This window comes from Urocampus carinirostris, chromosome 13, assembly GCF_059441175.1.
Source record: "Urocampus carinirostris isolate Australia breed hairy pipefish chromosome 13, RoL_Ucar_1.0, whole genome shotgun sequence".
Lineage (NCBI taxonomy): Eukaryota > Metazoa > Chordata > Actinopteri > Syngnathiformes > Syngnathidae > Urocampus > Urocampus carinirostris.
In genome coordinates this window covers 12,791,820-12,817,315 of record NC_142361.1, presented here as the reverse complement: position 1 = coordinate 12,817,315, position 25,496 = coordinate 12,791,820, and the positions used below count along the sequence as shown (strand labels likewise).

At 40.3% G+C, this 25,496-nt stretch overlaps 1 protein-coding gene across 2 annotated transcripts in view; it reads right to left on the bottom strand.

Moving 5' to 3' along the window:
• Positions 1-1,464: 1,464 nt before the first annotated feature.
• The window catches only part of LOC148353762 (pleckstrin homology domain-containing family A member 1-like), a 31,828-nt gene continuing 7,796 nt past the window's right edge, over positions 1,465-25,496 (bottom strand). The window contains exons 3-13 of one of the 2 annotated variants that reach the window (XM_088352118.1): positions 23,822-23,878; positions 20,176-20,221; positions 17,235-17,332; positions 16,748-16,879; positions 16,034-16,174; positions 15,193-15,261; positions 14,693-14,757; positions 14,541-14,604; positions 14,362-14,451; positions 13,149-13,222; positions 1,465-6,202 (exon numbers count right to left, since the gene is read on the bottom strand). In XM_088352118.1, the coding sequence (XP_088208244.1) occupies positions 5,968-6,202; positions 13,149-13,222; positions 14,362-14,451; positions 14,541-14,604; positions 14,693-14,757; positions 15,193-15,261; positions 16,034-16,174; positions 16,748-16,879; positions 17,235-17,332; positions 20,176-20,221; positions 23,822-23,878 (1,071 nt within the window). In that variant the 3' untranslated portion in view covers positions 1,465-5,967. The remainder of the gene's footprint in view (positions 6,203-13,148; positions 13,223-14,361; positions 14,452-14,540; positions 14,605-14,692; positions 14,758-15,192; positions 15,262-16,033; positions 16,175-16,747; positions 16,880-17,234; positions 17,333-20,175; positions 20,222-23,821; positions 23,879-25,496) is intronic. The other variant, XM_088352117.1, reaches the window with a different exon arrangement.

Sequence of the window (25,496 nt, the reverse complement as noted above, 5' to 3'; positions counted from 1 at the left end):
TTGTATTTAGACACAGTGTTAAACAATAATTGTACAATTCAAGAAACGTTGGTAATTAATTCACGAGTTTTATTATAAATAAATTAAAAATATTTTCATAGAATAAAAATAATAGATAGATAAATATAAATAAATAGTACTCGTAATAAAACAATGAAAATAATGTTAAAGGTAATACTTAAAAAGCAAAATAATCATCTTTTTTTCAGTGTAAGGGTCAATCTAAATAAACCTTTTGAAGAACAAAATGTTAATCTGTGTTGAAAGAATAAAACATTCATTTTATGGACTGTGGTTACATTTTCGAATAATGACATCATTTGTGATTTATCTTAAATTTATTTCAAGAATAATTTCGATCATGGTGTAGGCACTCCTTGTGATTAAGGGCAATACAAATAAACATGATTTGACTTGGCTTGACTGTTTTTTGGTAATGCATTAACTTTAAAGGACTGAAGAAATGTATGATGGGAAATTGAGTCCTGCATTCCTTCATTTATTTCAGGCAGTTATATTGTTTGTGTACGCACGTAAATATAACCTAAACCATAACAGAATGCCTGAAAGGGAGTGGGACAAATTCCACCCCTTTCCTCTCATATACCAAACTTAAAGCAATTTAAAAATACATTTCCTGACACTGTAATATATAAAATGGTTATATTATTCAGTGTATACTTCGTTTTTTTTTTTAATAAATTTAAACGAATAATGCATCTGCTCAAACAACATCAGAATATTATACTGTACTTGGGCCCCCTGAATAGCACAGTACTCTATAAATGCAAACTAAACAAACAGAGAAACAAAATAATATACACAAAATGGCAATGTTCTTTTTAAGATCGGTCTCCCCTTCCTTCAAAAACAAGAATACTTATTTGCAGTTGCCCTGACAATTGTTCACATTAACACGTTGTTTAGCTACTTTTTAATTGTCAGTGTTATTTCAACAGAATAATCTGATAAACAACTTCTTGAACAAGATAAAGTATATGAAATTGCAGATCATCGTGCCCTTTGAAGGAATCCTGTTGTTATTTACTGAAATAAGTCAAATGATGGGCAGCACGGAGGTGCAGTGGATATGGCGTGTGCGGCACACTTCTGAGTCCGTCCTGTGTGGCGTTTGCATGTTCTCCCCGTGGTTGCGTGGGTTTTCCCCAGGCACTCTGGTTAAATTCTCTTATTTTAAGAGAAAAAGCAACATCCATTTTAGTAGAATAGGAAAACAATCCTTCATTTGAATATTTTTTTCCATTTTTCAGAACATAACTTGCTTTAAATATCAGTTTTTGGTGGTTGGACCAAAAAGGAAATTTTTAACCTTTATCATTTTTGCATATTGCACATTTTTAACGGGTTTCGTCACTAGTAATGGCTATATTACCACAACAGAGCTATGGGATCACATTTCAGTGCAGCCTTCACATCCCACAACACCAACACTAGAAACAATACTCAACACTCACATGTTTATTTTGTCCACATAATAAATAGAAAAACTCCAAAAGAACAACATTAGACTGGAATGGAGGCTAACAAAAACTCGGAAAGTGAAAGGAATCAAGTTGAATGACAGATATCGGATAGTGGGCTCAAGCGGAGATCTGTTACGTTAACAGGCTACATTGTACGCATTTTACCGCATTCTGTGTATGTCTACAAAGAAAAACATAAAAAAAAAGAAATCACACAACTGTAATCCGAAACCACACACACACACACACAATAACACACAGGGTGCTTTTGACGGAAAATGGAAAAAAACGGAAAAAATAACAGAAAAAAAGACCAATTAATCGATGCGTTGTGCTTTGTTAGATAGCTTAGCAAACTAGCTTAAATAAACCAGGGGCTAAGCAATCAATTTTATCAATGGATAAATTAGAGTTTCGGGGTGGACCCACACAGGGGAAAACAAGAACTGATTCTAGGGTTCTCAAAATAAGGATGGTATTTATTTACAAAGCCAGCAACAGAGTAAGGAACGGACAAGGAGGCAGAAAACAAATGTCAGAACAAACTCAAACCTGACAAAGTCCAAACAAGAAACAAAATGCAAGGAACAAAGTAACAAACTAACAATTCAGCATTAAACTACTAACAAAATGTTGAATCCAGAAATAGGAAACAAAAAAAAAAAAAAAAACAAATCTTTGCCAATTGGAGTAGAAATAAAAATGACCCAATGCCATGTACTATCCAAAATGTCATTCTAAAGGGGCAGGATATTACTGAGGATAAGCGGTACGGATAATGGCTGGATGGATGAATGGTGTTTGGTCATAGGACACACCTGTACCTGGTTCCTAACCCGGTTGGCGCCCTCTGAGGGAAGGTGGTGTAACACATCCCAACATAAACAAACCCCTCAAGGGCTTGGAGGCGGGGTTTGTTGTTTTTGTTTCTCGTTTGGAGTTTTGTGACCCTTTTTTGTTTGCAAACGAGAAACAAAAACAACAAACCGGGCGGCAGTAGATCAGGAGGTAGAGCGCTCGTCTTGGGATCAAGGGACCCCAGTTCGAATCCTGGCTTGTCCGTGTTACATGTCGAAGTGTCCTTGGGTAAGACACTGAACCCCTAATACCCCCAATAAGCAGGTTAGCGTCTTACATGGCTGCAATACAAGGCCGCTTTTGGGAAATGTGAAGCACACTGTAAGGTGCTTTGGGAAGTCATTGACTTGAAAAGCGCTATATAAATGCAGATCATTTCATTTCATGCTACTTTGTTCATTTTATTTCCATATCTGGTTTCGGTCATTGTTTCAGGTTTCGATAATTACAGGTTTGATTTAGTTTGGATGTTATTTGTTTTGTCACGCGTTGTTTGTTACTTTGTTCCCTGTTTTGCTAATAAATACCATCCTTATTTTGATCACCACTGCTTCAGTTCCTGCTTCCCCCCATATGGATCCACGACGCTAAATCACTAAAAGATGCATACACATCAACACAGTACAATTATTTCCCCATCCCTGTTGTGAACACGTATAAGATGTATTTGTCCGAATGAGTGCAACAATCTAACATATAAAAACCCTTGCTGTGGCTTTGACACTGGTGCTAGTGTTAGTGGTCTGGCTAATTCATCTTGGGTAAAAGGTTGAGGAAAATCAAATACAGCTGCTGCAATACATACAAATACACACATTTATCATCAACACACACCGATTAATAGCTTAACCCAATAGCTTAACAACCATCATCATTTAACACTATAAAAAAAGAATAGCACAGGAATTCTGTGTCTCATGGATGCTGGTTATGATCGTCCACAAAGATTTTAGTTTTTTTCGTTTTCTAAAAATCCTATAACATGACTTTGGCAATTAGGGTATTGGGCATAGTAGCAGGTAATCCTAAAACTGCTCCAAAAAGAATAACAGCAAGTTCAAGAGTGACGCTTGAAGATCAAAAACCAGCTTAAATCCAGTGTACAGAAGAGTGTATAATCCACACCGCTTCTTTATACTCAGTCCATAATAGAACGACAAACTTTTTTTATTTTCTGATTTTTTTTTGTGGGGATGGTGTAGGATGGGGTGATCCCGAAATGCTCCCTTTGTCTCGGCACTTAGTGGTCAAAGCGGATCTTTTTCACAATGACGCCAAACCACTTCAGATCTCTGCAAGATATTCTAAAGAAAAACAATGAAAACGTGGGTTCTAATCACGATTTTGAAGTAAGGTTTGGATTAGCATCTCAAATTGGACACTGAATGTGTCATTTAGTTTTTAAAAAAATGGCAAGTATCGTGTAAAACTAAGAAAACGTGGGTCTCAATTACGATTTTTGAAGTATGATCTTGATTAGTATATTAAATCAGACACTGAAATGTCACAAATAGTTTTAACACTAGAATAACACACTAAAATAAAAGCTATTCAATTGCTAGTTAATGCTACAATTAGCTTGCGCAGTGGAAATTAGAACACTAACTCCCCAAAATACTAACATGACCAACTACATTTTGAAATGGGAAGTATCATGGAACAGTAAAATTGAGTTTAAAACAGAATAAAATGAATGAATATAAAAGATGAAAACTTTTGCAATATTTTTTTAGTAAAGCCACATTTATCAAGAGCATCAAAAGGCTTTTACACTTAGTTTAGAAAAATTTCGCAAACCTTTTTTTTAAGCTGAGACCTACTTTTTGTCACTGATTGGCTGAAGGGCTACCATTTTGGTGTGTTTTTATATAATAACTACATATGTTATTACTATGTAATTACACGGTTGTAATTATTACAATCTCAGTCAACCACTAAAACACCATGACAGTTATAGAAATCAAATTTACTAGAAAATCACAATGACTTGTGAGGTATTTTTCAACCCTGTCCGTGGGCTACTCAAGTGACCTTAGTGCCTGCAGGAGACCCCTCATTAAGACTGAACTCAAATTATATACCGGTCGTGATGGACAAAAAAAAGTTCACTTGTTTTATTTAGCATTTTGTAAGTGTATGAAATTATTGAAATATCAAGTTATCAAGTGGGACGAATATGTTAAAACATAAATGAAAACAAAGTTATGATATATTAATCTATTAAATAAAATAGTGTATCGGATGACTAGTAGGATTGATTAAACCAAACAAAAAATATTCTTTTCCCACACGTTACAGACATAACTAGTAGTTGTAGTTTTATTCTCTTGGCACGCAGTTTTACCTGACCTTTTGTGTTAAACGTTACGATAGCCAGAGTGTGTTGCTCTTAGCACGCCTGCCTCACAGGTCAGAGATTCCAGATTCAGTTCCAGCTACTGGCCTCCTTTTGTGGAGGTTTGCATGTTCTCCCCCTGCCCTCGGGCACTCCAGTCTACTCACACAGTCTAATTACATGGCTGGGATGGGCCATGCACCGCTGCGAGCCTTAGGATGAGCGCTACGGAAAATGAGTCAAAGTGATTCTGGTTGACGTTGGACATCTAAATGTTCAACATAACTTCACATTGGATTCAAGCTCATTATTCTCATCCTCTGTAAGCAGAGTGAGGGTGGTGATGACATTTGGGATCTTGTGTGTGTGTGTATATATATATATAATAAGGTTGACTGTCCACCCAAGGCAATGGGAAAGTGGTCTGTGCAGCCCTTTAAGACACCCACGTTGTGATTAAGGGCTATACAAATAAACAGGACTTGAAACCTGACTCTGCAGTTTTGGTTTTGTTGACTCAGCATTCTTTCATCGCTTTCAACTCCCAGTCTCAAGTTTTTTGTTTTTTTTGGATTGTTTGCATATTGAGGTTAATCTTTCTCAAACAATATAGATAGACGATTACATACATGGGCTGTTGGTACCTCTATTTCAATATTTTAGTCTCTGAACTCAGTCTTACTTTATGGGTTTTCCATCCTCTTGTGCCAATGACCCTGCCATAAAGGGAAATGCCACCCGAAAATGGTTTCGTGTCTCAACTCAGGTGATGCTCTAGTGGTGCAAAACCATTATAGTTATTTTATTTTTGTACAAGTTGTAGTTGTTGTTATTATTGTTATCACCATTTTAGAAAAAAGTACAAACATGTAATAATGCCTCACTCGGCCCGGGCCGTGAAAGTATTGTCAAACAACGAACCGGTCCATGGTTCAGGAAATGTTGTCGACCACTGATTTAGCTTGTCAAATAAATACGCCACAGTATAGAGCAGGTGGACTGCAGGTGTGGACCGGGTCATCTTTGGCACATATGTTCATATGATAACCCGGCGTATGCGTGCGTGTGAGCGTAAGCACCGATAGCAGCGGTATCAGGGAGCAGCTCAGAAGTTTGCCGCAGTCCGCCGCCTTGCCTCAGCGGAAACGCTTCCTCGCCACATCCGTTTGGCAAGTATCGCTCAGACCTCGCTCACTGGTAGGTCGGCATCGTCTAGGTCCGGTGGTGTTTCGGGTATGTGCGGTTCCATGGCGCTTCTTCGGCGCCAAGGCGATTCCTCGGTGCACGGGCTCACTTGGCCAGGCGAGTCTCCTGCAGGGAGAGTCGGGCCGGCGTTCGGCTGCAAGCCGGCCGGGGCAGCAGGCTCATGAAGTGCTCGCTGTCCCAGGCCAGGCTGCGAGCGTGTGCCGCACGCGCTCCCGGCATCGCCCCAATTGGGCTGGTGGGGGGGCGCTGCGGATACGGGTGAGCGAGGGACGGGGGGCCCCGCTGTGCTGCGGTAAAATGTGGAGCGCCCGCTGTGCTCCTGCAAACACAATCGAAACATTTGCAAACATGAAAAATAAAATAAGCTAGTGTTGTGGATGTTAATACAGCGGTACCTCTTCATACGGGTTTAATTCATTCCAGGATCGTGGTCCTATCTCTAATTGCTTGTGTTTTCGAATTTTCCCGATATAAAACATCTATAAACTAATTGGCCCGTTCCAGTCTCCCCAAAAGCATCAAAGTGAACCCTCGATGGCTTACATATTTCTGATCACTAAAAACACAAATAGTACCATATTTTCCTGACTATAGGATGCACTTAAAAGCCCCAATTTGGCCATAAATTTGACTCTGGCCTTACAACCTGGAGCGCCCAATATGTACCACAGAATACAGTGGATAAGATTTAAAATCCATATGGTATTTATAGGTATGCGTTACTGTAAAAGCTTTTACTTACACGATTTTACTGTATATTGCCGCATTTGAGCAATGATTGTGCAATGATTGATCAAATCGATAAACATCACTGATCGAATTTTCAAAACATTGAATACAACAGGAATTGAACCCGAGCAGTGGAAGTAGAGTGCAAACACTTTAACACTAAACCACAAATGGTACAATTTACATAAGACTAGGTATTAGGGGTATGATAAGTGACAATTATTGACTGATTAATCAATGCATTAATATATATATCGTGAAGTGTATATAAAGTTATACATGAAATCATGCAGTAGCTCTTATTGTAGTCTCAATTTCATGCACCAGTGTGCCTTAATATGAAAAAAAATTACACTGGACTATTTTGAAGGGTGCGCCTTAAAATTAGGTGCGACTTATAAAGCGGAAAACAAGGTACTTAAACATAAAAGAAACTAATCGCTAAAACAAGATGATATTAACGAAATAAAATGCGAATTTTTTAGAGGCACTTATCAGTCAGGGTAACGAAGGTTGCGTGGTGCGGTGAAAAAGGTGGGGCATGAGGCAGAGGCATTTGCATAGAAGGGTAATGGGAATTGTTATATGCGTTACCATTTTTTGTAAAAATGTTTAGCCTTTATTCTGTGTATGCCGTATCACAATTTTTATAAGGGATTTAAAACGATTGTCTAATCTTCATCGTCTCTCTCATCGTATATTGCTAATACTGTATCCTACATAGTCCGTCTTGCTGGGAGTTAATAGTTGCTGTATTGAGTTTGTATTATCGCCTAATAAGGAGGCTTTGCAGTCATTAATATGGGGTGCGGTTGGAAAAGGTTGACAGGTATGAGATCAAGGGACTGTCGATGATACGTAAGTACGTACTGTACACTTAAAATTAAAGTCACTGTTCTTTTAAAAGAGCGTACACACACTACCCCTAAAAAAAAACAAAACTAAAAAAAACTTTTGTATGCAGAAACTGGTCGGGCTGATCCTAGCACTGATCGGTCAAGAACGGAGAGCAGTCTTGAGCGGTCGTTTTTTGGACTGCTCGTGAACTGGATTTTCCTTCTTATGTCAAGCAAGATTTTAGTTTCAAGTAAAACTTGTATACTAAAATACTCATGTTTAGAGGTGCTCGTATTAAGAGGTACCACTGTATGGATAAAAAGGTGTTAGAAAAATGAGACCAGCCTGTGAGGCTTGGATGCAATTTTCTCAGTGTTGATGCTGCAGGCTTGAGGACGTAGCATTGTTAGAGTGAAGATGGTGGGAGTAAAACAAGTAGTAGTAGCGGAAGAAGGAAGGAAGGAGTGCAGATTCAGCAGTTTTTTTTTCGGGAGTCAGAACATGTTGCTTAAGTAAGAGAAGAAGGAGAAGAAAGCCTTAGGAGGCCTCGGTGCTCAGCAGCTTGTCGCTTTCAGATTTCAGTCTCTAGAAACACACAGCACACACGTCAGGCGACCGAGCCAAGTGGCAGACGACCTGCTGTGCAAAAGCTTGTTTACACTAATGCTTAAGTGTCATGTATAAATATGTGGATGCTAAAAACTGTCACTGGAGCAGGATTCAGCAGTTGAGTGTAATTATAAAGGAAGCTGAACATAGACATGCTTCTAAAGTATTTCAATTATCTCCATCAATAATGATATTGGTATTAGGGCTGCAACGTTTAATTAATGTTGTCGACAAAAATCGACAACAGAAATAGACGACAATGAATTTTACTGTCTCCTATCGTCGCCAGACACATTTTTCTAACAAAGTGGTGCGTCTTTCATGATGATAACCTCTGTTGAGAGTCACTCATGCGCAATAGCGTCTCTGCCTTGTGCGGTAACATGCATAATTGACTGTCACCTTTAAGTAAGCGTACCAAAACTTCTAAAAATTGCAAGCATTTTAGCCTGGTTACGGCAAAAAAAAAAAAGTTTAAAAACCAAACCTTGCAAATGATGGCAGTATTTCTGTAAAGCGCATTTAAGGAGCATGTCGGAAGCTGACTCGCTTCGGCAAGATTCAAGTAACGACCAAACCAATACAGTTTTGATGACATGCATTTCACATTTATACGCGTGCAGTTCACCATAAAAAAGAGCTCGAGTGTTATGCCAGACTGAGCCTGACAAGCGTATTCAAAATGAAATGCATGCAGTCCGAAGAACAAAGGTCGGTTGTTAAAATATTAAAAACGACAAACGTCAGTTGTTAAAATCGTTTGATTTAAAACTGTGGAGAACTGTTAAGTACTTTTGTTAGAAACTTTACAGTTGACCACTGATTATCCTTTACAAAATGCATTTAATATTTGTTGCATTCACTGTGGTACTGCTGCCAATGAGCCTATATTTTATTTACAGGGATAAAAAAGAATGTTTGATTTCATCTTATTATTTATTTGAGGGTTATCTATTCATTTGTACTGACCGTGTGCTTATTATCATTTGCCACATAAATAAATCAGCTTCATGCTAAATTGAAGAAAAAAATCATATTCATCTGAGATCTGAGAATTCAACATATCGTTTCAATGGTCGGTGACTCGTGGACTATTAAAATAGTGTAAAATTCGGAATAAATGCCCTGACTTTTATTCCCAAACTTTCCTTCTTGTCCTTGATTGAACAAAGCCTTTTTTGCGGACATTCAAAGAAGTTGAAGATGGCACTGGGACGTTATAGTAAGTTACTTCAGCTTTTTAGTTTTCCCGTATTATGTATCAGACTGATTGTGATGTTTTTCTAATGAGTATATTTCGAAAAGGTCATCATATCTTGAATCCCAAGAGTTTAGGATTTCGAATCATATGTGTCATGACGTATTTCAGTGACTGGTGACATTGTACAGACACGTTTTTGTTTATCAGAAGTCCAGAAGCCCACCGGCGCATCTGGCGAAAGCTTAAGGGGTTGAGGAACCGTATACAGTGGGACCTCGCTACTTCGCGGTTCGACGTTCGCGGGTTCAGAACTTCGCGGGCCTAAAAAATAATAATAGTTTAGAAACAAAAAATAAGGGCAGCACGGCGGCGCAGTGGTTAGCGCGTGTGCGGCACAGTTCTAAGGTCTCGGGAACCTCCTGTGTGAGTTCAAATCCAGCTACCGGACTTACTGTGCGGAGTTTGTATGTTCTCCCCGTGCTTGCGTGGGTTTCCTCCGTGCACTCCGGTTTCCTCCCACATTCCAAAGACATGCATTTCAGGTGGATTGGCCGGTCAAAATTGTCCCTAGGTTTGAATGAGCGAGCGAGTTGTCTGTCCCTGTGTGCCCTGCAATTGGCTGGCAACCAGTTCAGGGTGTCCCCTGCCCACTGCTTGCTGGGATGGGCTCCAGCACCCCCGCGACCCTACTGAGGGTAAGCGGTGCAGCTGATGATGATGAAAAAAAAAAAAACTAACAATAAATAATATCAATTAAAAAAAAATAATAATAATAATAATGAAATATATTACATTAAAATTAGAAATTACATTATTTTACAAAATTTGAAAACAAAATATTCAATTAGAATTAGTAATTGAATCATTTTACAAAATTTTAAAACACAAAGAAATGCACGTATACGCTAAGCGTCACGGCCATAAACGCAAGCTCATTGGCCAGCACTCGCTAAATACTCAACTGCCCATTGGCCCATTCCCTACAGTAGACCATGCTTATCTCGTATACAGTACACTATTGTACGCTTCTCGCCATAGCTCGCAGATAGTTAGCATTTGTCTCGCGGTGATTTTTTAAGTCTAAAAGTTTTTTGAAGCCCTTCGTGATGCCTCCCAAACGCTCTTTATCCCTTGGTGCATCCAGTGAACCGAAGAAAAAGCGAAAGATGTTAACGTTTAACGAAAAAGTGAGTTTATTGGACAAGTTGAAAGCAGGAAATAGCTACGCAAGCGTAGCCCGACAATATGGCCTGAATGAATCCACGGTACGGTACATAAAGAAGGAAGAGAAGAACATCCGCAAAACTCCTGCAATATCTTTCACGAAAGATGCCAAAAGGGTTGTAAACACCCAGAATAAGACCATGGTGCGAATGGAAAATGCACTGGTTATTTGGATCCACGATTGTCGGGCGAAGAAAATCAGCCTGGGTGCGAACTTAATCCGAAGTAAGGCTAAATCTTTGTTTGATGCTATGGTGCCTGAGGGTGGTGACGACAACGTTCAAGATGAGGAAGAAGACGACGGCGACGAAGATGATCCTCTGACTGGTACCTCAAGCCAGACTAGCCCACGACGACCACGTACGACTTTCGTTGCCAGCAAAAGCTGGTTTGATAAGTTTAAGAGGCGAGTCGGACTTAAGAGTGTGTCGTTGTATGGAGAGGCAGCCTCTGCGGACGAAGCAGCAGTGAGGCATTATGTTGAGGATGTGTTTCCAAAAATAATAGGAGAGAATGGCTATGTCCTGGAGCAAGTCTTCAATATGGATGAAACAGGCCTTTTCTGGAAGAGGATGCCGCCCCAAACATTTCTTTTCAAGGGCGAACTTCAAAAGACAGGTTTCAAAGCTCACAAGGATCGAGTGACTCTGCTCATGTGTGGCAATGCTGCACAGGTCTTTTCATCAACTACGCTTAGAAGGACTTATTGTAAGAGGTAGGTTAAATGTTGTTTCATTGTTTGATTGTTTAACAAGAATCTCTCTCTCTAATCGTATCCACATGGTGTACTGTATTGTACTGTATACAGGGGGGGTGAACTGCAAAGGTTTTTTTTCTTTGGAAGGGGCGTCGCTACTTCGCAGATTTTCACTTTTCGCGGGTGGTTTTGGTCCCCATTAACTGCGATAACTGAGGTCCCACTGTATTATCAAAACTCTTTCTGTGAACTGTCGATCTTTGTAAATCTCTCATGTTTCAATGTGGGCATATGCGGCTAATCCTCAGGTGCCACTTATTTATGTACAAAATGTTTTTCCCTCTGAAAATGTACTGGTGCGGCTTATAATCAGATGCGCCTTAAAGACAGAATTTTACGGTATTTGTTAGATGCAGCCCTAATTGGTATATAAACAAACAAAAAACAGCAGACCTTTTTTTTAATCCTATTTCAAATCGAGAATGTATAATGCGTACATTTTAGTATTGGCTGAGATAACACACTAATATTAGCATCCTCGCAATTTAGAAAAATAAAATGTGAAAGGGGGATAAAAACAATACAACAGAAAGTGAAAGGGGGATACAATCAATACATCCTAATATGAAACACACTGTGATATATTAACGGGTCCCACAAAAAGCCCAAGTACCTAATACAGAATATAAACAACAATAGGTTCTGAACATTTATTATCATAGTACATTTTTTGAGGTAGTTAGGAAGTTAAAAAGTAAAATGCAGTTGATACAGTACAACATAAAGTATGATGTAAAGATTAAGCCAGGAATCAGGATTTCACTTTTTGTGATTTTTGTATAGAAATATTTTTTAGAAAATGTAAAAGCACTTGTAAATCAATTAACATTGCAGAATGATTTATTTTCAACTCTGGATGTCACACTGACTAGTAGAACCTCTAGTTAAGTATTGTGGGGATCCGGATATTTAGGGATTCCTTGGTTTATGACTAAGTTACTGGATTTAGGTTTATCACGAGACAAGACTAGCAATGAAGTTGGGTCACAACCAGTAAACATTTACATTACAAAACACTAAGAATCTTACATTTACAACATGACTGTTTCGCTTTCGATAATAATTGACCCTGGGATACAACATGTTCAATACAATTTCTAATGATTTCAACATAATTTTTGTTCTTGGACAAATAGTTTGATTAAATGGATCACCTTTTTTTTACCGTGCTGCACACAATGATGCACGTCGTTAACCAAGGGTACCCCTGAATACTGTACAATATAAAGACATGTATCGGCGTGTACTCATGATGTTAGTACACAATTAGTGATTAAGAAAGAGCGGGAGCCCCAAATAGTAAAAAGTTCGGATGGGTGGGAAGAAATAAGACATACAGGCTTCGGACACGAGGGAGGAGGAGACACAAGCAGGAAGCCACACATCTAAGACAGGTGCACAGCTGCAGCAGGCTGCAGAGAGGACAGAGGGCAACCAAAGGGGAGAGAAGATGTGAACGACTCAAAGAGGATGGTTAGAATCAGGTTCATGTAAGCAAGAGGTCTGTGATTTGGTTGAATGCGTTGTCAGCCAATCATGGCAAGTCAAAAGATGCGGGAAGGAGGGTCCACATTCAACTTCTTCCTCTGCATGTGCGCCATGCTCGTGGCCAAGTCAACATAGCTATGTGACCAAATGTAAAGCCAGGGGCATGAGTGTAGCAGCAGAAGGCATGACGGCTAGGACAAGAGTGCTTTGCCTAATTTGGGATTGCCGATGGGTTTATTTAGGAGGGTAAAGAAGGCTGGGGGGGTGTCAGTTTGACCATGATGAGATCTGGTATGCTCTGGGAGAAGCGGGGCCGGCCGGTGAGTAGAAAACAGCGTTACAATAAAATCAAACGTGTTGCTTCAAAAAGAAGGGGAGGGTTGTTTTTCTTGTTCGTTTTAATTAGACAAGCTGACGTACGTGCTGCTGCACTCCCCAATTCGAGACGTATACCTCTGTATACAGGGGTTCGACAGCCGTCTGGCCTGCCGCATCTGCAACAACACAGCGCAAAGCAGAGTTAAAGGCAAATGGGCTGTCTGTTTGGGGGAAGGGAGGAGGGGGTCAGGGGCCAAAAGGATGCGAGAGAGAGAGAGAGACAGACAACAGGTGGTCGAGGGAGCTTGAGAGGGTACCGCTTTGTCATCGTGTCATGCGCATGTGTGGAAACAGAATGCTAAAATTCAAGCGTCTCCCCAGGCTGGTGACTCAAGGCTCCTTAGGAACCCTTAATATTCAAGTTGGAGTCATATGGCATGCGGTGAGGGACGTCTCAGGGTCAGTCGCAAGTCATTTTATCCAACGCATGCTCAATCCCCTACTTTAGGAAGCCCCCACCTCCCACATTTTTGGAGAAAGTTTCAACTCTTCATTTAATTCATTAAATTCATGCACTTACCTATGAACAACTTTTCCCTTAAAACCTCACCATGTTTGTATCACATCCTCAGGTGACACAAAAAAAATGCTCTTTTTAAACATTAATGCTGGTTAGTGCAGCTAACCTGTATTCGTTCGCTAGAGCTGGCCACAATGTCCGGTATAGCGAACAATTTGAACTTTAAAAATAAAACGTGCATACGAAGTGTCTCAAAATATATACAGTGCACACATTTTAGCAGCTGATAACTTAATTATTTATTCTTGAGAAATGAGAAAAAGAGCTCACTTCGTACCTGCATTTGCCTAGATTTAGAAGATTATAACACCAACTATTTATTCTTTCTTTTTAGACTAACAATTAAGTTATCATCTGCTATAATGGGTATATCATATGTCTAGCCTTAGATGCATGTCCAAAGTAAGGTATTTTTCCGTTATTAAAAGAAAAATAGAATGCACTGATATACTAATCTGAAAATACGAATATAACAGTTACTCCATTTCCTTTGCTACTTTGGTCTTCAAATATTAGGGGCGTACATTTAAATAAATGGAAATACACATAGGAAAAGGTGCAAGGCCAAATCTTTCCTAATCTTCAGCATTGTTAATATAGTTAGGTAAGCTGAACTGAACATTAAACACTCATCGGAAGAAAGAGCCCTCTGACTAAGATGAGGCTACTATCATGATTCAGTAGTGTTCTCTTCACGTGAGACGAATTATATTTTGTGGCATGAGTGACACGTACTGTGGCAGCAGACCTCCCGGGTCCACGTTGCGCCACGATGGCTCCCGAGACGGCCTTGATCCAGCTATGCATCTCCTCTGGACTGTCAGCCTAGGAAATCAAGTGTTATAACTTTTGGGGACACTGCACAAAGTAAGACTTCATTGAGATTAGGGAAATTTAGCTCTGCTGTAGCTTACCTGTATGTAAAACGTCCTTGACGTGGTGACAACTTCAAACAGATTGTCACGCATCATAATGTCGCTACACAAAAAAAAAAAAAAAAAAGACAAACAGCAATTGCATATTTTATTGGTCTCAATCAAGATGAACAACAAAATTTGTTCGGTACCTCTGTTTGCACTCCTGGACTTTGTGAACTTCCTTAAGCGGAATCATCCTCAGCGGCTCTTTCTCCTGTAAATGGGATAAATGGTTTCATTTAAGAGTACATTGTTCTAGAAGCGTAGGCTGATAGTAAGACTGTCTTGCAGCAGACAGAGAGTCTGTGTCCTCGGGGCCTTGTGTTATCTCATCACAATGACTGGGCGTGTTATGCATGTATGTGTGCGTGTTACAAGTAGTGTGTGTGTGTAAGCACGAGCACCCTAAGCTAACAAGAGAGGACGGAGGCCAGAGGGGTGCAAGGCATGACAGGACATGTGAAGAGAGGCTGATGAAATTCCTCTGACTGCAGATAAAACATGTCAGGGCACAGTGCAGTGTGTTTGCCATTTTTGTCCGCCTTGCAGCTTAGAAATGATTCTCAACCGTAAGTGTTAGGATTGGGGGAAAAAAAAACAAAAACACAAGATTCCTCAAGAACGTGTTGTAACTCAAGAGTCAATTTACCAGATCTGACTTAAAGTAGCTCATTGAGTTTTCCTCCAGCAGAAAATATCGCCGTTTCCAGTTCCTCATCTGGTAAAAAGGAAATGAGCTATTTAGTTATACAAAATATTAACAATAGCATGTGTGTGTATGCATTCAACAAACTTTTTTGGAACAATGTAAATTGAATCCCTTCAGCTACGTCCGAAAGATCCATGTTAACTACTCTATCTTTCGCAAAGTAAGGCACACCGGATTCTTAAGCTATTATAAACCTCTTAGTATAATATTTATATGTACGTAAAAGATTGTGTAAAAATTTCTTGACTTGACACACAGGTGAAAAAGTGGAGACTGTTAAACCTTTCAGAACGTGCAATGCAAATCAGTGTTTCTGGCAAATTAAGTCAAAATAGTGTCATAAGGAGATAAGCTTTTTAAATGTCATCTGCCACCCTGGTGGTCTAGTGGTAAGGTGTTGGCACCCTCAACACTAGGAACCAGGTTTGAATGGTTTGCGATTTTGGCGAGCGACAATCATTGACCATGAAAACCTCGTGTAGAAACGGCTACTAGTAATTAGTCCAATCTAATCCACCTTATTCTGCGGTATAAAAAGGCACACTTTCAAAATTCTGGCCAATTTAAGTGCGCCGAATTGTCTGGGAAATACGTATATGATTGGTGCAGAAAAATAGTCTAATAATGTCAATGTCTTGCAGCAGACACAAATTTTTGAAGAATACGCTTGTTTGCTAGTTATGTTATTTTTTTATGAGGTGCCCAAATATACATTGCTAAAAGTATTACTTTGCACTGTTACTGTTTATGATTGTGAATGGCTTCCTTAAAGCGAACTCACCACTGCGCCTTGCTTGACACAGTAACCTGACTTGATGACAGTGTGGTCCTGGGTCGGCCTGCCCAGAAAGTAGGGAAGCTGGCTGTGAGAGCGATGCATGGCTTCACGGTCTGCTCGCTCTGCCCCATCGCCACCTTCATGCTGTAAAGGTAGGAATACCGGGTGAGCAAGTGGATAATGTTTAAAAGTAGCCCCTTTCCTCTTTAGGGTAAAAGCTGAGGTGGAGACTCCTCCAGCTGACTTCAATGTATGTAACATATGTATCAACCAAGTAAACCTAACACAGAAATGCCAGAGCTGAGATTCTAAATGAGCGCCTCAGAGCAGAGAAACAACAAAAAAATACATTTAACTATTCTACATGTGCACAGTTTTATGACATGATTAACCCATTACACATTATTTTTCTATCTATGGGATTGTAATACAGGAAAAATTATTATCTTTTTTGTGCATTGTAGGGAATAACATTTTTGAAAGCCCTCTACAAGATTGAAAAGGATTAGCTTTGCTTTTGCATAGTATTTAGGCCTTTGCTTTCCGGGATGTTATGATTGTTACGGCTATTGTTCTGCTACTAGCTGCTGATGAGTCATGAATAAAAAGTGACTCATTGTTTGATTTGTAAAAAAAAAAGAAAAGAAAAATAATAAACAATCTTTCCCAGTTCAATGTAGTCACAGAAAAACGGTTTGGTTGCGCGACTCTGTTTACCTGCGTTTGGGTCACAATGGGAACCCCTCCGATTATCTCTGTTTTATAAGACACTTGTTTTTTGGGTCCAACGTTATCCAGCAGGGACTTGAGGTTGTCGGAATTCTGCTGGCCGTCGGAGACTTTTGGTACCTAAGGAACCAATTATGGAAAACTCGTTTTAGTTAAAAACTGAAAAGCTGCAAAAATGCAGGAATATAATCATCTCACAAATACTCTCAACGCTTTTAGGTAATATCATGAGCTGGGATGTTAATGCATCACAGGTAAAAATAAATAAATAAATAATTCCGTTATTGCCTTGACGCGACCCCAAGGAGAAAAAGCATCCAGTTAGTCATGCTCACTCACTCCAGTTATGTTTTATCAACTCGGGCCCCTCAAGAAATAAAGGACATTTTCTTCTTTAAGTGACTTGACAAAACAATGAGCGTGGCTCTTCCTTAGTAAAACAGAGGAAACTGAGTCACCTTTTGGTTAGGCTCACCGTGATCTTGGTGGCTTTATTGAGTGCGTTGACCCAGTCCACCAGGTCCTGCTGGTCGTTTGCCTGCAGGAAGATCTTTCTCATCCCAGCATTGATGACTAAATGAAGCCAAAGGTTAATAGTGGGTGGTAATAATCAGGCCAAAATTTACGAGTACTGCAAAAAACTGCCAGTGTAAAACAAAACAAAACAAAAAAAACATTTCATCCAGATTTCAAAAGATTTAGCACCACAAAGATAATGGAGTTTTTTTTTTTTTTTTTTGCCAAGGACGGATAAAACCTCTTTTTGGAGGCCAGTGGTCTTTGGAATTTGTTAAAAGAATAATCAAAGAAAAGTGACACAAATCTTTCAATCCAAGACTAAAATCTCTCACAGGTACTTTTATGGATCGGTATGATTTCTTTGCTCACTGCCACCATCTCCTTGGCTCATGTCATCATTGCAGCCTCAGTGAGTTCGTTCACAACGCACGAGCAAGTATGTATATTTCTTAGACGTGCTTGAATAAACTCTTCTTTCACATCTTTCTTGGGGTTTGCATTAGCATTTGGACTCTACCAGAAGCAGAGATTTTCTTACTTTCACAATTTTTATGCCGCATAAACATAAAAACAAAACTGGAACCTGCGGGGACAGGCATGATGTCACTCCCCCCACAAGCCATTCCTCCTCCCTAGCAAAATCCACCCCGAACAGCTTTGCCTTAAAGCAATATAAACCATAAAAGTGCAGTGGAAAATAAGGCATAAGGGCTATTTGAACTCAGTTGGGAAGTGTTAACACATACTTATTAGAGAAAATGTTTAACTTTCAACTATTTTAAGGACACCTCAGTTGACACACCTCACCCAAAACATCCAAAATCGGACAACCACACAAACCATGGCATCTAAAGAGTTATGCTTGAGCCCAGCTGATTTGCAAAGCCTTTTTCATTTAGTTCTGCTTGTCCATGTGTATGCCCTATTCAAAAGCCTTATTCTGCAACTGCCCATTTGTTTCTCAGCACAACAAGGAAATAAATACTCAAATATAATTTATTATTTTGTGATCAGATGGTGATTAGCTTGGAGTGAATACCATTTAGGACATCCTGGTTTGGGTTGTCCATTTCCATAAGCACTGAAGATGTGCGCAGGGAAACCTTCACTTTCTTCTAAAAGCGGCGTCTGTGTCAACATCTGGTCAGGTAATTGTGCACAAGCTCGACCTCGCTCTTCCACTTCCCCCCACTTTGCCGTAAATAATCGTGTGAACCGAAGTGCACTCTCTTGCCCCATGGATGTAAAGCTTTCCCCGGACAGATGTGGGAGTATCCCGGTGTGAATCATCGCCACAGACCGAAACATGCTGGGAAACGTGGCCCTCGTCAGAGTATGGATGGTGAGTAAGTAGCACCAGATAGAATGGCACACTGTGCGGTCCTTTATCTCTCCTCTTATTTAATTACTATTTTGTTTTGTCAAATGTCACCTGCAAATGTAACCTCTGTCTACTTGCTGGGGTGTACGCAGAAAAAGGTGGAGCGACGGGATCCATTGATGTAGGCTAAAACATGTGGCCTACAAACAGCCTTCTTAAAAATAACCTCTTGACATCTGTGAATCAGGTTCCGATTTGAGAGGCGACATCCTGTCAGACGCTAACACACGTATACACACACACATCCTCACAAGTCTACTTTCTGTCACAGACAAGCATTTCCTGGCATTGAATCATTTGAAAAAGGAGGATGATAAACTATTAAAGGGATTAGGGGTTTTGGCAAAGAATCATATGCCTTAGTGCAGACTTAAAAGACGGTTTAATAAAGCTTACAGACTGCGGCCCTCAGACGCTTCAGACATTGTCAGTGTGTACGATGTAAGCAATGAGGGAAGGTTGATATTTTGGACAGGAACTTCTTGAGTCATAGGGGGGTTGGTCTCATTCTGACCTTGTGGAGAATAGTTATGAGCGTTTTGTTATTTTTTTGAGTCACCGGACTTCGATTAAAGGCTTTGTCCAAACAAAATATTTGACATTTCCGAATTGTGCAATATGTGTCTGGTAAATAGGTTGGTGCAGATGATTTTCAAGATGAAAATGCCATCAAAATTTTGGATTTCTTAACGATGAGGGGATAGCTGCTTAGCCAATTCGGTGGAGAGCAAACTCAGCTGTTATGCTCATCGGGTCAAGCTAACTTAACGTTTACCAGAAATATGCTCCTACTTCGACGACCAGCAGAATTGGCACCGATTATTTTTCTGCTAGAGCGATGACCTTGTGATGAACTTACAAAAATGGTACACTTTGCGTCCCTGCTTGGCACTAGGCATTAAGAGTTGGACTATTGGGGGTTTGATTTTAAAATGAGTCCTGGAAAACAAATTAATGAATAAATAAAAATGAGGGACCCACTTTAAATTAAGATGCTGTATCTGAACAGGCTATGGTTAGAAAAGCAATAAACTACTTTGAAAAAAATGAAAATATACAGTAACACACACTTTAAAACAATGAGTTAGTCTTCTTTTGTATCTTTTGCTTATTCTAACTCGAAGGTTGTCTTTGTAGTTAGGACAGTTCTCAAGGTGTCAATGTATTAAATACTCATCAAAAGGCAAGTATATTTTGTGCAGCAAGGTATCTTTTTTTTGTTTGATAAAGAGATTTGGTGCATCTGTATTTATTGCACAACAGCATTAACTTGAAAGCTTTTAATATGTAAAATGAAATGTGTCTCAAGTTTGTGTGCTCAATGACTAACAAGAATAGGTTAAGTGGCAATTCTCTGTCAATGCTAACTAAGAACTGCTGCAGTGAGTCCAATTCTAGAATCATTGTTGATGAATTTCAACACTCTTAATGGTAATATGTTACCCGAAATGCCTTCAAAATCATACAAGCCTTTTATTCAAGATTCCAAAGACTGTAAAAATAGAATCTTTCTCACCAAAACAGAACTCTGCCTTTGGCCTCAACTTGGTTGCATCGCTGACCTATCAAGGAAAAAAAGTTGAATTGGTTGATTCCAAAAAGGCAGATCACTCTAACAAATTTAAAGAAAAACATTGCGAAACATATTCCTACTAGAGCAGGGATGGCCAACCGCAGCTCGCGAGCCACATGCGGCTCTTAAACTAGTTTCATGCGGCTATTTAGGAGCGTTTAAAACTAGTTTAATGCGTCTCTTTGGGACCTTTAACATGACATGCATCAAAAATGTTTAGCCGGCGCTGGCGTTTGCCTTCCCTGCAGCTAGATGGCAAACAGACAATGTAAGCCTGAGTGACGTCAAACGAGCAACGATAAAGTATTTGCTTGACAAAACGTGTTGTAGTCAATTTACGTGAAATTACCTCTTGAAATGGCAGGTAAAAAAAGCACAGCCAAACGAAAATATGAAGAACACAGGACGTTTTTGCCAGAGTGGGAGAGTTTTTCTTTTTTTACTGAACAGAATGGCAAGCCGGTCTGCCTTATATGTGACGCAGCATTAGCACATGTCAACGCTTCAGTGAAGACGATCCAGAGGTGAACGGAAGGGGTCGGCAAAAAGACGAGAGGTAGACGGAAGGAGAGGGCGAGCTGAGAGATTAATGAGGGAGAGTGAGAAACCATTTCTCACGTCAGCGTCAGCCTTTGCAGCAGCTCCCCTGTTATCTCAAGCTTTTTGTGATTTATTGTTTTTATTGTCTGCTTCTAACTTCGGTGTTTTTCGTCCCGTTTGACAACTACACTTTGGATGACTTTCTAGCCTATGGACATGGGCTTTAACCCACAAAAATGCGTTTATTCGAGGTATAAACTCCTTTCCTTGAAGAATTCCCGTGCCGGCGTGATGAGGGGGCCTATCGTGGATGGAGAGCCCGAGCTAGCTAAGCGGCTAGGGGCGTTATAAGTCTTTGGTACCGTCCGTAATCATGGTAAATGGTAACTCTCGACCAAATAAGACTGACGACGAACTGGCTGTGCTGGTGAAAAACATCAAAGTGCACAGGGAGTGCCGTTTGCCGTGTTTTACGGAAACGTGGCTGTTTTTAAAAAACAAGGGAGACTGCAGGAAGTGTGAATTTCCCTACGGAGATGAATAAAGTATCTATCCATCTATCTTCAAATCTTCAGCGTCACTTTAGCTCACTCCACCCTAACATCGAACAGGAATTTCCAAGAGGGATTGAACTTCATAAGAAAAAGTTGTTAACTATGAAAAGCAAGTCAGAAAAAAAAAAAATTATAAAACACACGGAGACAGTAACACTTGATCGTATGAGTAAACTTGGAACACAGCACGGGCTAAATAGCCATACAACGAAGGGGAATTCATTAAAAAATTGCCTCATTGACACCTTCGAAATCTTGGCCCCTGGAGACAACGAACTATAACAGAGCATGTTCAATTGTCTCGCAAAGAATATCCGATATTAATTCAGCTGTTGAATCACAGTTGCACACTGACCTTCAAACATGTGAATATTTTAGTGTGGCATTGGATGAGAGCTGTGACATACAAGACAAGCCTCAGTTGGCAATATTTGCGTGATCTGTGTCAAATCAATGTGCGATCAAAGAAGAACTCCTTGATATTGTGTCATTAAAAGACATAGATTTGAAAGAAGCAATGATGGCTGCGTTTGCAAAAGCAAATCTACCCACACTGAAACAAACTGCAATAGCTAGAGATGGAGCGCCAGCCATGATCGGATCCATGAACGGGCTTGTGAGGCTGTGCAAAGCTGATCAAACATTTAAAGACTTTTGGGATTTCCACTGCATCATCCACAGGGAGCAACTCGTGTCTAAATCACTAAATTTTGATAACGTCATGAAACCTCTGATGGAAATCGTCAACTTCATCTGCACACATGCGCTAAACCACAGGCAATTCAGGAATCTCATCGCTGAGCTGGACCAAGGGCTTCCAGGTGACCTGCCGCTGCCCTGCACTGTGAGGTGCCTGACAAAAAGCCAGGTACTCTCTCGCTTCTTTGAGCTTTTGGATGCAGTGAAACTGTTCATGGAAGAGAAGGACAAGGACTATCCCGAGCTCTCAGACCTCAAGTGGATTATGGATCAGGCACTTTTAGTCGACATCGTATGCCACCAGAACAAACTGAACCTTACCCTGCAAGGGAAGTTAAAAATGCTGCCTGACCTGATGCAAAGTGTGTTTGTATTTGTTAATAAACTAAAGCTGTTTAAGGCAAATATTGAAAAGGAAGATTTAACACATTTTCAAACTCTGCTAAACGACAGTGAGCAAGTCATCAGCGCCGAGGAGACAGATACGCAACACTGATTGAAAACCTGAAACCTATGCAACCCGGTTCTGTGATCTACAACAGAAAAGACCACAGAATTACGTTCCTCGTCAACCCATTTAATGCGAAGACGGACTGTTTGAAAGCCCCACTCGTAACAGATGAGGCTGCGGCTGAGTTGGAGATGATTGACCCTTGTGAGGAGGGTGACTGAAAGCTGTTTTAAGAGAAGGTAAATTTGAGTTCTGGAAAAGTAAGCCAATTGAAAAATACCCAGACATCAAACGAACAGGCTTAAGACACTGTCCATGTTTGGGTCAACGTACGTCTGTGAGTCTGTGTTTTCCGTCCTGAAACATGTGAAATCAAAGCATCGATCTCTTCTGACTGACACTCATTTAAAATCATTGCTTGGAGTAGCAGTAACAGAATACAACCCAGATTTGAAGAGGATTGTTCAAGATAAGGATTGCCAGAAGTCTCACTGAGCAGCAAAGTGAGAGAAAGATGTTATGCTTGAACTGAGAGTTTGTGCGAGTAGAACTGTGCTCACAATGTTAACTGTTGAAAATTATTGATATTATCCTGTTGGTGTGGTAATTTTAGTCAAGTCAAGTCAAGTCAAGTCATTTTTATTTGTATAGCCCTAAATCACGAAGAGTCTCAAAGGGCTTCACAGATTGTTACACTATATTACACAAACTATTTTCAACCGACAAGAGGAGTAGGTTATTCGTATGCAATGGAGTAGAAGTGAGTTTTAAGTTTAGATTTAAACATTTCCACTGAGGTTGCAGATCGAATCTCAGGGGGAAGAGCATTCCACAGCACCGGTGCCCGGATGGAGAACGCTCTCGAACCAGCAGAAGACTTCTTTGCTCTCGGGATCATCAGAAGACCAGCACTCTCAGATCGTAGGCTTCGGACCGGGACATAGTGGCAGATAGTGAGATCTAGCCGAGTAGAGATCTGTGTATGCGTGTATACATGAGTAAAAGAATATGTTTATGTGTACCCATGAGTATGATGTGGCTTTTTAGTAAAAAAAAAAAAAAAAAACAACAATAATAAAAAAAAAAAAACAATTGACTCGCCCCCGTCGACAACTATGATGTGGCTCTTTGTAGTAACACAGACGAAAAATTGGCTATTAGTCGCTGAATGGTTGGCCACCCCTACACTAGAGGACCAGATGGGTTCATCTGGATGTGTGAATAATTGGAAAGCCGGAGGATGCCAGAGTGTTCAAAAAGATAAATGCAATCAAAACACTGAGACAGCCTGACTAGGTCAACCTAACTGTTTAAAGATAGTCTAGTTCAAAATGCTTGGACTTACCTTAGAAATGTAAGTGAGCTTCAGAGAGCCAACGCAGTCTGTGCCGACCGGAAGGTTCTGGGAAGTAAGGTCAATAAAGATCAGTAAAAGGTCAAAGGATTCTTATGATAACACCAAAAGATCAGGGATTATGATTTAAACCTTATTAAAATTGAAGCATTAACATTCTATAAAAAGAATAGACAGTGAATTATTCAAACTTTCTCTGGCGATTTATGAATACTTCATGCAACAACTGAGCACTTACGCAGGCAGGAAAGCTAATGTGGGTTAACGACAGACGTGGCGAAGGAGGCAAGCCCCTACAAAATGCCTCTCTCGATTGAAAGATATTCTCAAACAGATTTTTTGTCAATCAGGCACAAAATGAATCGTGTCCTCCCAACAACAACGCAGGCTTGTTGCAAAATATTCCACGCGCCGAGGGACTTGAGAAATTTAGTCTTAAAGTTGACCCATGTGGCCTTTTTGCCGTAGAGCTCTGATGTCAATGAAGGAACACAACACTTTTAAAATGGCGGATCCCAAGAACACAACACACGAGGCCAGCTCTGAAAGGACACCAATTGTAGTGAACAGCGATTGCAAACCGCTCATTTCTGCTAGAAAGTAAGCAATTTTGTTTTTTTAGTTTCTTTTTTTTTTCCATACTTGTATCGCGATTGGTAGAATTCTATCCAAATAAGCCGAGGGTTTTCGTGTTTTGTCTGCTCTTGGTTGGGGCTCGTTGGCTGCCCATTGTGTGATGTTAAGCTGAAAAGCCTGGCGTTGGTGCCAATTTTTCTGTGTTCCTTGGTTTGTTTGCGGGCAGTTTCGCATTCATTGCCTTAGCTATTGACGCTGATCTTTGTTGGTCCCCGGTTAGCCTAGCTGCTCACTGCATGTTTTTTCCATCAGACAGCCTTGCGTTTTTCCGGAGAGACCGTGGCCGCCTTTTGTTGATTGATCCCTATAGGCTGCCTTATTGGCCGCTCGTCCTTTGTTGCACCATTACTGCATCCCCCTATGACACAGCGCCTAGACATTCTTCACAAAAACTACCAAACCTTTGCTTAAAACACTCAAAACCTCTTTGGTTTGTTAATAAGTAAAACAATATGCCTTGCTAGGGTGCTGGGGTTCCTTAGATGATGTCACATCTTAGGATGACAGAGAAAACACATGTTGGCTTACAAAAGGATTATCTTGGAAAATGAATGGAATATACCGATAAAATATATATAGGTTTTATGCAGGTCAGCACGGCGGCGCAGTGGTCAGTGTGTGTGCGGCACAGTTCTAAGGTCTCGGGAACCTCCTGTGTGGGTTCAAATCCAGCAACCGGACTTCCTGTGCGGAGTTTGTATGTTCTCCCCGTGCTTGCGTGGGTTTTCTCCGGGCACTCCGGTTTCCTCCCACATTCCATAGGACATGCATTTCAGGTGGATTGGCCGGTCCAAATTGTCCCTAGGTGTGAATGAGCGCGCGAGTTGTCTGTCCCTGTGTGCCCTGCGATCTGCTGGCAACCAGTTCAGGGTGTCCCCTGCCCACTGCCCGATGATTGCTGGGATGGGCTCCAGCACCCCCGCGACCCTACAGAGGATAAGCGGTGCAAAAAACCAAAAAAAACCATATATATTTTTTTAAAATACTATTTCTTTACATTTTATATGTTAAAGAATTTGGCAAAAACTTT